Source organism: Salmo trutta, chromosome 33, assembly GCF_901001165.1.
Source record: "Salmo trutta chromosome 33, fSalTru1.1, whole genome shotgun sequence".
Classification (NCBI taxonomy): domain Eukaryota; kingdom Metazoa; phylum Chordata; class Actinopteri; order Salmoniformes; family Salmonidae; genus Salmo; species Salmo trutta.
Window position 1 is genome coordinate 6,623,411 of NC_042989.1, and position 15,653 is coordinate 6,639,063.

Sequence of the window (15,653 nt, forward strand, 5' to 3'; positions counted from 1 at the left end):
GGATGTGTTATTTTAGTGTTCCCTTTATTTTTTTGAGCCATGTATGTATGTATGTATGCATGTATGTATGTATGTATGTATGTATATCTATCTATCCCATTTTCGTGGTATCCAATTGGTAGTGACAGTCTCGTTGCTGCAACTCCCCTACGGACTCGGGAGATGCGAAGGTCGAGAGCCGTGCGTCCTTCGAAACACAACCCAACCAAGCCGCACTTCTTCTTGATTCATTGCCCACATAACCCGGAAGCCAGCCTGTTACGAATCCCTTTTGGCCCTGCAGTCTAGAGGGATGGATACGAGACCCGTAACATAAATCATGCAAATTATAATAGTGACGAGTAACGATGAGAACAAAAACCACAGACAACTTAAGTTTACCGTCAAACTCTAAAGGTTTATTTTAAACACACGGTAAAGGGGTGTGAGAAAAGGGGCTGAGCTGGACCCAAGCAAAGAAACAATAATCCAAAACACCCCTAAGGTAGACTAGCCTACTTCAAGAACAGCTAGCTAACTAACCAAAAATACAGTGGGTGGTCCGCCCAGTTCTAACTAGGGTACTTAGACAAAGTATTCCTACGGGTAATGTATGCCCATGGGCGACTTGTCTTGGTACCCCCTTTTCCCAACAAACAAACAGTCAACACTTTAACAAAAACAATACTCACAGGTGGGATGGACAAAGTGACATGTAGTTTGCAAAAACAAAATAGATCAACACAGAGAGCAAGAGATAGATAGAGCTGGGGACAGAGAGAGAGCAATTGAGAGAATGAACACAGAGTGAGAAATGAGCTACAGAGAGATTGAGAGAATGAACACAAAGATTGATCTGGGAAGAAAACAACTGACTGTTTTTAAACCAAGGGAAAGGGGCTGTGATTGGTTGAGGGAAAAGGAACAGGTGTCTTCTGATTGGGGACTGATTGATTGGGGGAATGATGATTGTCACCTGTGAGGGGAGAAGGAGAGAAAATAAATACAAATACACACTACCTGTATCCGTAACACAGCCGCACTAATGTTCCGGAGGAAACACTGTACACCTGGCGACGGTGTTTCCGTGCACTGTGCCCGGACTGCCACAGGAGTCGCAAGTGCGCAAGGACATCCCTGCCGCCAAACCCTACCCTAACCCGGACGACGCTGGGCCAATTGTGAGCCACCCCATAGGTCTCCCGGTCGCAGCCGGCTGTGACAGAGTCTGGACTCGAACCCAGAATCTTTAGTGGCACAGCTAGCACTGCGATGCAGTGCCTTGGACCACTGCGCCACTTGGGAGGCCCTAGCTTCTATATGCTTGAGTAGGGCTGTTGCGGTGATCATATTACCACCACACCGGCGGTCACGAGACATGAAGGCAGGCAAATTCCACATGACTCTTTAGTCACGGTAATTAGGCTTCTCCAAGCTCTGATGCTGCTGCTGGTCATTACTAGCCTACCAAACTTGCTAACTGCCTGGTACTCAGCACTCTATTTTCCCTCTAATCACTCTGACATCAATGCAAATGTATTATAAAATCTAATAAAATACTTCATGAGCTCATGTTGCGCAACATTTTTATAGGCTATGCAATTGCGGGAGAAAAAAGAGTGATGGCCGCTAATAAAAAGAGGAGGATCCCATGAGCTTTCTATAGGCTAGGCCTACTATATTTATTTTTCAACTTTCCTAATATTAAGCACATTGCTTATATTTACAACAGGAGAATAGCCTACCTGGCTGGCATGAAAGTAAACCATGGGGAAAAGCATCCTCCATTCGCTATTTAAGTGCATAGATGTTATGTATTTTTTTCCCGCTGCCCCTGCTTTGATATAGGTCCATGATAATGTTTCATTCTAACAAATGTCATGTATATTATTTAGTATATGTAAAGACAAGATTAAATCAAGAATTGGCTCCCGAATGGCGCAGCGATCTAAGGCACTGCATCTCAGTGCTAGAGGCGTCAGTACAGACCCTGGTTTGATCCCGGGCTGTATCACAACCGGCCGTGATCGGGACTGTAAGGGTGCGCACAATTGGCCCAGCGCCATCTGGGTTAGGGGAGGGTTTGGCCCAGGGAAGGCCGTCATTTGTAAAACAAGAATTTGTTCTTAACTGACTTGCCTAGTTAAATAAAAGATAAGTCTGATGGGTGACACTTAGCCTATCACTTGTGAATGATATATTATCACTTGTGAATGATGCCCAGCATAAGAAACAATGCCTTTTTTTTGCAACGTAGTCACACACATCATGTAGCCTAGTCCATAGGCCTATATGTGTTAATAAGGTTTGTATTGCAACTGAAGTGGCCAAATAACACGTGAGTTTCAAGTTTGGGGAAGATCATTTTCACCATAAAAATGCACCTTTTTATAATAAAAGCATTACATGCATAATTGCATTTGCGTTCACTTTTGATAATGGTGTTTTCCCACTAATGGAACATTATAGCCTACTACCACGTGTGCATTGCTGCGCTTATAATGTGAAGAAATAGTCTAATCGTTTAGCTTAAAATGTTGATACAATTTCTAATCTGTTGCATCAGCTGCATTGCAAAAAAAAAAGTTGATGCTGGTGGTTGTATTAATTTGGGCTGTATCGCATCCCACAACTGTCCCAGACATTTTGGGATATGTATTTCTCGCACAGAATAGAATAGGTCGACTTTTGTACTATGGGGGATAGTAGATTGACATAGGCTACTTTTGCTGTTCGTTAGGCCTACTAATCTTGTTGGCTGATGAAAAGTAAATGTGGACAGTTCTTCCAATATCTTCAATATGCACCTTGGAATTGGATAAAGATGCACGCAGTTGCGTCCCCGATGTGTCTGTCTTCACTTGTAGCCTGTGAGAAAGACCCGATCACGTGATTGAGAGACACTTCAGATTGCGCAGCACACTCGGGAAGAAAGGCACAACGCAGCACTCCGGGCCGCAAAAGGCATGTTTTTTTTAGGATGCATTACAGCCACAAAGGGAATGCCGCTGTGAAATTCTAGGCATTATCAAGTGCTCCTCAAATTGTGAATGAGAGACTATTGGAGTGTGTACAGCCTGCACAAAAAAACAAAGCAGAGCTCATGCCTTTCAAGATACTTTTTTCAAATCATCATTAGTCTCATCATGCAGCCTTAGAATGTATTAAAATCTAAACATATAGCCCAACGTTTGTAGAACACCTAAAGTTACATAACTCTAAATTTAAGCATATAGGAGTACCTATTTGTTAACTGCTCAACACAGAATAGCCGTATGTGCACACTCCCTCAAATCATAGCCACATCAGGACCTAACATAAGGACAACTTAGAGTATGCTATTATTTTCTTCTGAAATAGACTACATTTTCTTCATATCATGCTTCTTTAGACCTGTCTAAAACAAATAATGGATTTATTGTGAAGTTGTAGGCTATATTACATGGATTTATTATACTTTTTTAAATGGCTTGTAATCTGTGTGGAAGCCAGAAGATGCTAAATGTGTTTATTTACTTGACAATCACCGGCTGACAATTTCGTGACCGCCATAACCCTATGCTTGACCACATTCTGTCAGCCCAAAATTCATGATCTCATCAAGCATCTCCTGTGTGTTATTGGTGGACAGAAAATCCACGAGTCTGAGCATGAGGGTCGCGTGAAGATGGACATGGTGCTGGTGGCTGCTGAGGTCTTACTGCAGAATGGAGACCAGGAGATCAGGAGCAAAACCCACGCCAGACTCAAAGAGCTCAAAGCATCATGGGAGGAGACCTGCACCTTCATAATCCACTGCCACAGGTAGCTAACCCACAACCCCTCCGTGACTTTCCCTGACCTCCAATGACTTCTGTGGCAGCTGAAAAGGGCAGGTCAATTACTATGTCTCCTTTTAAAAAGGAATTGCCATGAGTTTTAGTGTCTGTCACATCAGCAAATATTACACACCCATGGAAAATGTATGCATGAGGGAATACATTCTATTTGTTCAGTTAAAAAGATTTGATTGTTAATGGCATGGCAGAAGGCCTTGTTTTTGTTTAGGCCATATTAACACAATTTTCTAAGGTCTTTCTTCGTTTTTCTATGGTCGATATTTACTCTTCAACCCACCCTACTACTCTCTCTTTCCCAGCCGGATAGAGTGGGTGTGGCTGCACTGGAGTGAGTACCTGAAGGCGCAGGAGGAGGTTGAGATGTGGCTGGTCCGCATGCGCCGCAGTCTGGAGCCGGAGGTGGAACTACAGCTGGGGGTGAAGGAGAAACTGTGGCAGGTGAGCGAACACACCTGACGCTGGCCTGGGTATCAACAATGGTAATGTCTATGTTTAGCCAGTCTGTAAACTCTCTAGAGTGTGAGTGAAGTGGGTAGGCCGTGGTTCCAACGGATACTGAATATAAAGTAATACTACTGATACCATATCAGAAGCCCAACTGTACTGCCATATTTTGAGTCTGGCTGTTTGGTCATAAGAAATAATAAACCTAGTTACATCAAGCTAGCCTTCAAATGCTGCCAATCATTCCTATAGAGCGCATAAACCGATGCACACAGTAGCTAACTTGTGTGTCTTCCAGGTAGAAAGTATATAATGTTATCTAATGTGTGTGTTCCAGGTGGACCACCAGCATGTCTTGCTGAGTGACGTGCAGAGCCAGGCACTGCTGTTGGAGAGGCTGATGGATGAGGCTGCAGCGCTGCACAACCGTACCCAGGACCCCAGTGTGGACCAGGAGGCACAGGAGAGACTGCAAGAGGCATACAACAGCATACGGGACAGGGCTGAGGTGTGTGTGTGCAGTATAATGGAGGCTTTCTGATGACTCGTACAACATCTCCATCTATTCCCTTGAATTCTCTGCACAAAACTCAAGCTAGCATTCCTGTAATGAGCTTAGAGGCCTTAACGGGTCCAAAAAGTAGGACCCATTCCGAAATGGACCTGGGGCTTTCTCACTCGGAAAGAATATGCATGAATAAATGTGTTAAATATAGCGACCCATTCCGAACGGACCCGAAGAAAATTAGACCTGGTCGCATCCAGACCCGGGCCAATCAGAGTGAGGGAAGCAGCAGAAAAGTTCATTTCTAAGATACTTTATTAACCAGAGCTGATAAAGCATGAGGGAGAGGAGGTAGAGAGAGCTGACGCTCTAGCAGGGGCCGTGCTGTGTATGTAGGCTACTGTGAGTGTGAGCAAGTGACATGGTGAGCAGGGAGGACGGAGAGAGAGACGAGAGCCCGCAACCAACCAAGACGACTCGCACTATAGGAGACTAATAGCTGCCATAGCTAGGTTATTTATCATCAAATATGATTACCTGTCTTGACTGCATTAAAACTGGAGAAGCTAATGTTAGCTAGCTAGGCTAATGGAGGCATGCGCTTTCTCGTCCTACACAGTTACAAATAAGAATAACTCCATTCAAAATATTAAGTAGCAGTCTACCTGTTGGCTCTTGGTTGTTGTAGCCTATCCTTCTTCCTTTTAACTTTTAATTGTCATTTTAATTCCATTTTCCATTGATTAGATATCTAACTCTTGCCACACATGTAGGCTCTATGACTGTAGCCTATTGCCACTTTGATGATTAGCCAGAAACGACAATAAGCTACACGTGCCACTGTCGTGAAAAGCAAGAGCAGCAGCAAAAATGATTACATCTATTTCTCTCTACTGCAGCAGTCGTGTTCTGACCTGTACTAGTCAATCCGGACAAGTCAATTAAAATTACACACACCCGAAATCCATGACTGTCAGACCCGTGATATTATTTAGAATTTTGGATCTGGACCCAGGTAGGCTATATAGCGAACACAATAGAAAGATCCAAACCGTGTTGCTGTCATTGAGTGGTATTGTTTCCAGACAGACAGGCTGCAGGGTAGTAACTAGGTTCTCAGAGTCGAGTAACTTGAGTCTCTGAGCGTTGTTAGTGAATACTCTTCAATTTGTTGCGAGCTTCTTTTGATGTGTACGTCCTTTTTTATTTTTCTGTAGTCACACAATCAAGGCAATGCCTTTCCTGTTTCTTTCTGTTTCATCTAGGTCTTTGAAACATCTTACAGTCCACAACGGTCCTCTCCTCTCCCTGTCTGTCTCTACTTTCAAAGGGAACAGTCTTTCGGTGCTCCTCGCCCGTTTGAACATGCTTAGCTCATGGCAGAGCTGTGCGTTTGGTCTAAAGGGGGAATATCATTCTAATGATTTATATTCTCTTTATATTCTCTTTCATATGGAGGTTGTTGCTCAAAAGAGGAGAACATTTGTTCCCTTACTCTTTGAAAGGAGCTAGAACCAGCTAGTTCTACAGTGCCTTCAGAAAGTATTCACACCCCTTGACTTTTCTACATTTTGTCGTTACAAAGCGGGATTACAATGTATTTAATTGTCACTTTTTGTCAACAAAAAAACATTTGTAAAGAATATATGAAAAATTAAACAGTAATAGATCTTGACTAGATATAAGTATTCAAACCCTCTGAGTCAATACATGTTAGAATCACATGTCTTTCATGGGTAAGTCTCTAAGAGCTTTCCACACCTGGGTTGTGAAACATTTGCCCATTTATTGTTCAAAAAATTGTTCAAGCTCTGTCAAGTTGATTGTTGATCAACTTGATTTGATCAACTTGATTGTTGATCAGGTCTTGATTTTCAAGTAGATTTCAGTCAAAACTGTAACTAGGCCATTCAGGAACATTCACTATCTTCTTGGTAAGAAACTCCGGTGTAAGTTTGGCCTTGTGTTTTAGGTTATTGTCCTGCTGAAAGGGGAATTCATCTTCCAGTGTCTGGTGGAAAGCAGACTGAACCAGATTTTCCTCTAGGATTTTGCCTGTGCTTACCCGCTTTGCGTCTTTTTTTTAATCCTAAAAAACGAACCAATCCTTAATGATTACAAATATACCCATAACATGATGCAGCCACCACTACTGTGCTTGAAAATATAGAGAGTGGTACTGTTGTAATGTGTTGTATTGGATTTGCTCTAAACATAACGCTTTGTATTCGGAAAAAAAGTGAATTGCTTTGCCACATTTTTTGCAGCTGCAACAAGGCACTTGTTGCATGTTTTGGAATAGTTTTATCTGTACAGGCTTCCTTCTTTTCACTCTGTCAATTAGGTTAGTATTGTGAAGTAACTGCAATGTTGTTGATCCATCCTCAGTTTTCTCTTATCACAGCTATTAAACTCTTAACTGTTTTAATCCCTGAGCAGTCTCCTTCCTCTCCGGTGACTGAGTTAGGAAGGATGTCTGTATGTTTGTAGTGACTGGGTGTATTGATACACCATCCAGTGTAATGAACAACTTCACCACGCTCAAAGGGATATTCAATGTGCGTTTCTTTTTATTTTTTACACATCTACCAATCGGTGCCCTCTCTTTGTGAGGCATTGGAAAACCTCCCTGGTCTTTGAGGTTGAGTCTGTTTGAAATTCATTGCTCGACTGAGGGACCTTACAATTATCTTTATGTGTGGGGTACAGATATCCCAAGTGGCGCAGCGGTCTAAGGCACTGCATCTCAGTGCTAGAGGTGTCACTACAGACCCTGGTTTGATTCCAGGCTGTATCACAACCGGCCGTGACTGGGAGTCCCATAGTGCGGTGCACAATTGGCCCAGCATCGTCCGGGTTTGTTCGGCCTGGGTAGGCCGTCATTGTCAATAAGAGTTTGTTCTTAACTGACTTAAATAAAGGTTAAATACCTCCTTTTTTATCATTCAAAAATCATGTTAAACACTTATCGCCCACAGAGTGAGTCCATGCGACTTATTATGTGAATTGTTAAGCACATTTTTACTCCTGAACTTATTTAGGCTTGCAATAATAGTGTTGAATACTTATTGACTCCAGACATTTTTAGCTTCTTATTTTTAATGAATTTGTAAAAATGTCAATCATAATTCCACATTAACATCATGGGTTATTGTGTGTAAGCCAGTGACATAAAATCTAAATTTAAATTCAGGCTGTAACACAACAAAATGTAGAAAAAGTCAAAGGGGTGTGAATACTTTCTGAAGGCACTGTGAGCTAATAGGCCCTCACTGAATACGATTCTATTCTACTATTCACCAAGTACACCAATGGGATTTCCTAGCTCTGTTATTATAGAGCATTTTCTGTTGCTTTTTCTAAAAGTTTTCTTGCAATGTTTTCATCTTATCTTTTAAACCTACAGAATCTAGGAACATGTCATTTTCAAATACTGTATGTAGACCCTGGTATGGTGCTGGAGATGATGAATGAGGGTAAAAAGGGGTGGATTTCCCCTTCAACAGGAGAGGCTGTCGGTGCTGCAGAAGATGGCTGAAGAGCACCAGATTTACCAGAGCTACGTCCTAAAGTTCCAGGCCTGGCTGGTGTCCAAGGCTAAGGAGCTGAACACACTTACTGAGACAGAGGACACAGCCGAGAACAATCTCCGAGCCCTACAGGTGAGAGTAGTACACCCTAGTTATACGACTCCTGGGAGGGACAGATGAGCGTTCACCCTAGTCACATCACTGTTGTTTTTTTTTACGGCAAAAAGAAAAAAAGAACAAAAATAAAACCATTGTTTTACTGTAAAGTTTGTTGTTATTTTAAATGCACTTTGAATTAAGTTTGAGAAGGGTGGAGAATCATGACACAGAATAACTCTCCTCTCCCCTCTGTCAGACCCTGGACGACAGTGTGGCCAGTGAGGAGCGGACGCTGCAGCACATCGAGGGCATGGCGGAGGCAGTGCGGGCCAACACATCGCCCGGGGGGGTGGGGGTGGTGAAGGAGGAGGTGGAGGAGCTTCGTCTGGCCTGGCAGAGGCTCCGACAGAGCCTGTGTGAGGCTGGGGAGGGCCTGAGGAGCAGCCTAGACTCCCAGAGCCAGTACCAGAGCCACTGCCAGCGCCTGGGGGAGGACATCGCGCAGCTCCAGGCCCTGCTTCACAGACTGACCAGAGACCTGGAGACAGCCATGGAGGGAGACAGGACAGAGGAACAGATGGTTGGGCAGTGGAGGAAGTACATGGTGGGCTTTATACACACTCTCTGTCTCTCTCTCGTTCTCATTTTCTCTCTCTCGCTAGCTCTCTTTCTAATTTAATTTCCTTGTTGTCTACCTCTCTCTCTCCAGTCTTCCCTCTGCCTTCCTTTTTTACCCTTCTCTCTTCCACTCTTATCTCCTTCCCCTTACTTGTTCTTTGCTTTCTTTTTCTCTTTCAATGCCTCTCTGTCAATTTCACTCCTCAACCCAAAGTTTATAGCTTTCGTTACTTGCTACAATAAGGGTCTGACACAGCATGGGCAGTTGCTCTAACTATTACCTTGCAGGAATTGGCCCTCTGGCTACATGCCTGGGAGAGGTGTGGTGGAGATGACATAGAAGATAATGGTTGTGGGATGGTATTGTATTGTATCCTCACAGTCAAAATGTACCTGTTGTGTGCAGGTGCTGTGGGGCAGGTTCCCACAGTCTATGGATTTGTATTGATTGTCTGAAGTGGCTTCATTCCTCTTCTAATCTCCTTCAATTCACTGATGTCAAAGAATTGGACAGATGCAAGGAAATGCCTACATAGGCTTTCAATACATTGCTTTTACCTGTCCTGTATTTTCAGATCATAGGGTTCTGGTGAAAAGTAGTGCACTATGTAGGGAATAGGGTTCCATTTAGGACTGTAGATGGAGAGGACATAGGGCTCGGAAGCTATCAGTTTGAGAAACAAAAGCTAGCAGAAGAGTGATAAGATTTGTCAGAGGCCAAAACAATTAGTATAGTCATTTTATCCCAGTGTCTAGACCAGGGCCTAGATTCACAAAACCTTCTTAAGAAGAAAGGTCTTCTTAACTGCCATTTTTTTTTCTCTTTAACTATAGATTTAAAATGAAAGTTAAGCAAAGTTGCTGTTTCTCAAAAAGGTTATTGGAAAATGTATTGCACTGTTTCTTACAGTATGTTTCTCATTTAGCAAAAAAGTTAAGAAGAAAATAGATTTAGAAAGTAAAGTTATTGGAAATGTTTGAATTCCAAGATAGCTAAACACCCAGGGCAGTGAGAGAAAAAGCTCATGAAATCAATTCAATGTTTAATTCATTCTCAAACTTGAGATTATTATTTGATTATTTTAAACCCAAGAACATGTTTTAGAACAGTAATCTCAGTAAGAAATATGCTAACATGATTGCCATTGCTAGCTAGATAGTTAGCTAAAATGGTTGCCTAGCAACAAACATCTTTAAGAAGATGTAAGAAGATATTTCAGAAGTTTGTAAGAAAATCATTAAATCTTAAGATATTGTTGAGGAATTGCACTTACCTTATGATTTTTTTTTTTTCTTAATTAAGAAGCATCTTAACTTCTCAGGGCTATGTGGGACGCTACCGTCCCACCCATGGTTCACAATATCAACAGCCAGTGAAAAATCAGAGCGCCGAATTCAAAACCACAAAATGTCAGAATTCTAAATTCTCAACCAAACAACTATACTGCTCAAGAAAATAAAGGGAACACTTAAACAACACATCCTAGATCTGAATGAAAGAAATAATCTTATTAAATACTTTTTTCTTTACATAGTTGAATGTGCTGACAACAAAATCACACAAAAATAATCAATGGAAATCCAATTTATCAACCCATGGAGGTCTGGATTTGGAGTCACACTCAAAATTAAAGTGGAAAACCACACTACAGGCTGATCCAACTTTGATGTAATGTCCTTAAAACAAGTCAAAATGAGGCTCAGTAGTGTGTGTGGCCTCCACGTGCCTGTATGACCTCCCTACAATGCCTGGGCATGCTCCTGATGAGGTGATGGATGGTCTCCTGAGGGATCTCCTCCCAGACCTGGACTAAAGCATCCGCCAACTCCTGGACAGTCTGTGGTGCAACGTGGCGTTGGTGGATGGAGCGAGACATGATGTCCCAGATGTGCTCAATTGGATTCAGGTCTGGGGAACGGGCGGGCCAGTCCAAAGCATCAATGCCTTCCTCTTGCAGGAACTGCTGACACACTCCAGCCACATGAGGTCTAGCATTGTCTTGCATTAGGAGTAACCCAGGGCCAACCGCACCAGCATATGGTCACACAAGGGGTCTGAGGATCTCATCTTGGTACCTAATGGCAGTCAGGCTACCTCTGGCGAGCACATGGAGGGCTGTGCGGCCCCCCCAAAGAAATGCCACCCCACACCATGACTGACCCACCGCCAAACCGGTCATGCTGCAGGATGTTGCAGGCAGCAGAACGTTCTCCACGGCGTCTCCAGACTCTGTCACGTCTGTCACATGCTCAGTGTGAACCTGCTTTCATCTGTGAAGAGCACAGGGCAACAGTGGCGAATTTGCCAACCTTGGTGTTCTCTGGCAAATGCCAAACGTCCTGCACGGTGTTGGGCTGTAAGCACAACCCCCACCTGTGGACGTCGGGCCCTCATACCACCCTCATGGAGGCTGTTTCTGACCGTTTGAGCAGACACATGCACATTTGTGGCCTGCTGGAGGTCATTTTGCAGGGCTCTGGCAGTGCTTCTCCTGCTCCTCCTTGCACAAAGGCGGAGGTAGCGGTCCTGCTGCTGGGTTGTTGCCCTCCTACGGCCTCCTCCACGTCTCCTGATGTACTGGCCTGTCTCCTGGTAGCGCCTCCATGCTCTGGACACTACGCTGACAGACATAGCAAACCTTCTTGCCACAGCTCGCATTGATGTGCCATCCTGGATGAGCTGCACTACCTGAGCCACTTGTGTAGGTTGTAGACTCCGTCTCATGCTACCACTAGAGTGAAAGCACCACCAGCATTCAAAAGTGACCAAAACATCAGCCAGGAAGCATAGGAACTGAGAAGTGGTCTGTGGTCCCCACCTGCAGAACTACTCCTTTATTGGGGGTGTCTTTCTAATTGCCTATAATTTCTACCTGTTGTCTGTTCCATTTGCACAACAGCATGTGAAATTTATTGTCAATCAGTGTTGCTTCCTAAGTGGACAGTTTGATTTCACAGACGTGTGATTGACTTGGAGTTACATTGTGTTGTTTAAGTGTTCCCTTTATTTTTTTGAGCAGTGTATTTTACACCATTTTAAAGATAAACCTCTCCTTAATCCAACCACATTGTCCGATTTCAAAAAGGCTTTACGGCGAAAGCATAAAGTTAGATTATGTTAGGACAGTGCCAACACAAGAAAAACCACACAGCCATTTTCCAAGCAGGAGAGGGGTCACAAAAACCATAAATACAGCTAAAATGAAGTACTAACCTTTGACTATCTTCATCAGATGACACTCCTAGGACTCAATGTTACACAATACATGTATGTTTTGTTCGATAAAGTTCATATTTATATCCAAAAACCCCATTTTACATTGGCGCGTGATGTTCAGAAAATATTTTTCCTCCAAAACTGCCGGTGAATCAGCACAACAATTTACAAAAATACTCATCATTAAACGTTGATAAAATATTAAACTGTTATTCAAAGAATTATAGATAAACATCTCCTGAATGCAACCGCTGTGACAGATTTCAAAAAAGCTTCACGGGGAAAGCACACTTTGCAATAATCTGAGTATGGCGCTCAGAAAAATACATCATACAATACTGATACCCGCCATTTTGGAGTCATCTAAAATCATAAATGGCATTAGAAATATTCACTTACCTTTGATGATCTTCATCTCAAGCTGAACCTCGGCAAGACGGAGCTGCTCTTCCTCCCGGGGAAGGACTGCCCGTTCCATGATCTCGCCATCACGGTTGACAACTCCCTTGTGTCCTCCTCCCAGAGTGCTAAGAACCTTGGCGTGATCCTGGACAACACCCTGTCGTTCTCCACTAACATCAAGGCGGTGACCCGATCCTGTAGGTTCATGCTCTACAACATTCGCAGAGTACGACCCTGCCTCACACAGGAAGCGGCGCAGGTCCTAATCCAGGCACTTGTCATCTCCCGTCTGGATTACTGCAACTCGCTGTTGGCTGGGCTCCCTGCCTGTGCCATCAAACCCCTACAACTCATCCAGAACGCCGCAGCCCGTCTGGTGTTCAACCTTCCCAAGTTCTCTCACGTCACCCCGCTCCTCCGCTCTCTCCACTGGCTTCCAGTTGAAGCTCGCATCCGCTACAAGACCATGGTGCTTGCCTACGGAGCTGTGAGGGGAACGGCACCTCCGTACCTTCAGGCTCTGATCAGGCCCTACACCCAAACAAGGGCACTGCGTTCATCCACCTCTGGCCTGCTCGCCTCCCTACCTCTGAGGAAGCACAGTTCCCGCTCAGCCCAGTCAAAACTGTTCGCCGCTCTGGCACCCCAATGGTGGAACAATCTCCCTCACGATGCCAGGACAGCGGAGTCAATCACCACCTTCCGGAGACACCTGAAACCCCACCTCTTTAAGGAATACCTGGGATAGGATAAAGTAATCCTTCTAACCCCCCCCCTTTAAAGGATTTAGATGCACTATTGTAAAGTGTTTGTTCAACTGGATATTATAGGTGAATGCACCAATTTGTAAGTCGCTCTGGATAAGAGCGTCTGCTAAATGACTTAAATGTAAATGTAAAATGTAAATGTATAGCATCAATCTTTAGGGCCTTTTTAACATAAAACTTCAATAATATTCCAACCGGACGATTCCAATGTCTTGAAAAACGTTATGGAACACAGCTACCTCATCACATGAAGGCACGCCAATGAACTCATGTCATTTTCTGAGTCACGAACTTCCCGGCCTTCTTGTTCGCTCTCTGTTCACTGCAAAAGCCTGAAACAAGGTTCTAAAGACTGTTGACATCTAGTGGAAGCCTTAGGAAGTGCAAAATGAACCCTAAGTCACTGTGTGTTAGATTGGCAATGACTTGAAAAGACTACAAGCATCAGATTTCCCACTTCCTGGTTGGATTTTTTTCTCAGGGTTTTGCCTGCCATAAGAGTTCTGTTATACTCACAGACATCATTCAAACAGTTTTAGAAACTTCAGAGTGTTTTCTATCCAAATCTACTAATGATATGCAAATATTTGACTCTGGGCCCGAGTATTAGGCAGTTTACTCTGGGCACGCTTTTCATCCGAAATCGAAAATACTGCCCCCTATACCTTGACTGGTTAATTTTTTGCGTAAGAAGTGTTTTGTGAATCTGGACCCAGGCGTCTCCAACAGCTTAATCGTGAGCTACCAGTAGCTCGTGGCCCACCTATGAGTAGCTTGCCAATAAATTCTGAAAATATTTTTTTTCACGTGTTCCATCACAAACTCTCTCATAATATCAAAGCCACATTGACATTATCCCACCCCTGGTTAGCCACTATTGCCTTAAAAAGCCAAATGTAACACAATATCTGCCAATTAATTTCCAGCAATATTGCCCGTCTCTCTGTTTGGTGCGCGCATTTGTCTATCACTCTGTATGTAGCCATTAAGCGACGCTAATGGTAACCATCTTGTGGGAAGACAGACTTTCCCCCAAAACCTTATAATGTTAACCGCAAAGTAGTTTTACCTGACAGGACAATATCAAGATTATTTGTATCAATTGGGTGGGGATTGTTTTGCAAACTCTGCCATGACGTTCTGCAGCAAAATTGGATTGTTCAATCAACACATACGGTATTTTCTAGGCCTAATATTTTCTAGGCCTAACGCAGAAGCATCGCCAGACCAAAACATTTCTCTAGACTTCAAAAATGGTCTTCTGATGTGATTTAAGCATTGACATGGACATCCATTTTCATTGTTTCTCTATGAATAATTGTAATATTGAGGATGAAAAAAACCCTGAAAAAAATAAAAAACCAGGAAAAATAAAACCAAGATAATATAATTTTTATGGGCCCCCTTAGAGTTGTTGATTACCCATTATTTTACCAGGTCTATTGACAAAATATATTGTACACCAAGGACCAATGGTAGAGTTGCAGGGTAGTGGAGAAGAGATTCTTTTTTTTTTTTTTAAATGAGTAGCTCGCAAGGTTTCAATTTGTAAAAGTAGCTCTCATCCTAGAAAAGGCGAGAGACCCCTGGTCTAGAAAAATCCACTTAACCAATTACAGCATCAGAGGCCACTTTGTCCCTGCTGCTTTCGTTCCACTGAGGTGAATTTCACCCTTGTCAAGGAGGATTGCAATAGTGGCTTAAAATTGCTTGACATTAACGTGATTTACATCTAGTTTAAACATTTTCTCTTCTATGGGAGAAATATCTTGTATAGCAGTTTAACTCTGGCACTAAGGGGGAAATTAAGTTGGTGTTTATCACAATTTGCTTGTTTTTGTTGTTGGTGTGTGTTTTGTGTGTAGAGAGCGAGTTGCCAGGTGCCCAGGCTGGTCTCTGTGATTAGATTTTTAAACAATTGTTCTGATTTTCCCTTTTGGTATTCCCCTCAGAATGTCCGGAATACTCTGTCAGCAGAGGAATCCCAGGTGGAGAACATCAAGGCCCAGCTTAAAGAACTCTTCCGCTTTCCCCAAGATTCCCGGCATCTCTCTGATGACGTCCTGGCTGTGGTGAAGGAGCACCAGAGGTGAGTGGACACTCAGAGCGCATCACAGTGTAGAAGAAGAGTGACGATGGAGAGGAAGGTGCTTTTTAAGATTTATGAGAATTTAAAAAAATAAGCTGCGAGTACTTTTCCTATTTTAGACTATTGAGATTCACCTTTACAGGGATGGTTCAGCAGAATTTGCT

At 43.2% G+C, this 15,653-nt stretch overlaps 1 protein-coding gene across 1 annotated transcript in view; it reads left to right on the forward strand.

Moving 5' to 3' along the window:
* Window positions 1-15,653, forward strand: part of syne3 (spectrin repeat containing, nuclear envelope family member 3) — a 51,298-nt gene that overhangs the window by 16,066 nt on the left and 19,579 nt on the right. Inside the window, exons 3-8 of the mRNA XM_029729651.1 lie at window positions 3,611-3,783; window positions 4,118-4,256; window positions 4,600-4,770; window positions 8,274-8,429; window positions 8,653-9,000; window positions 15,353-15,489. Of these exons, the coding sequence (XP_029585511.1) occupies window positions 3,611-3,783; window positions 4,118-4,256; window positions 4,600-4,770; window positions 8,274-8,429; window positions 8,653-9,000; window positions 15,353-15,489 (1,124 nt within the window). The remainder of the gene's footprint in view (window positions 1-3,610; window positions 3,784-4,117; window positions 4,257-4,599; window positions 4,771-8,273; window positions 8,430-8,652; window positions 9,001-15,352; window positions 15,490-15,653) is intronic.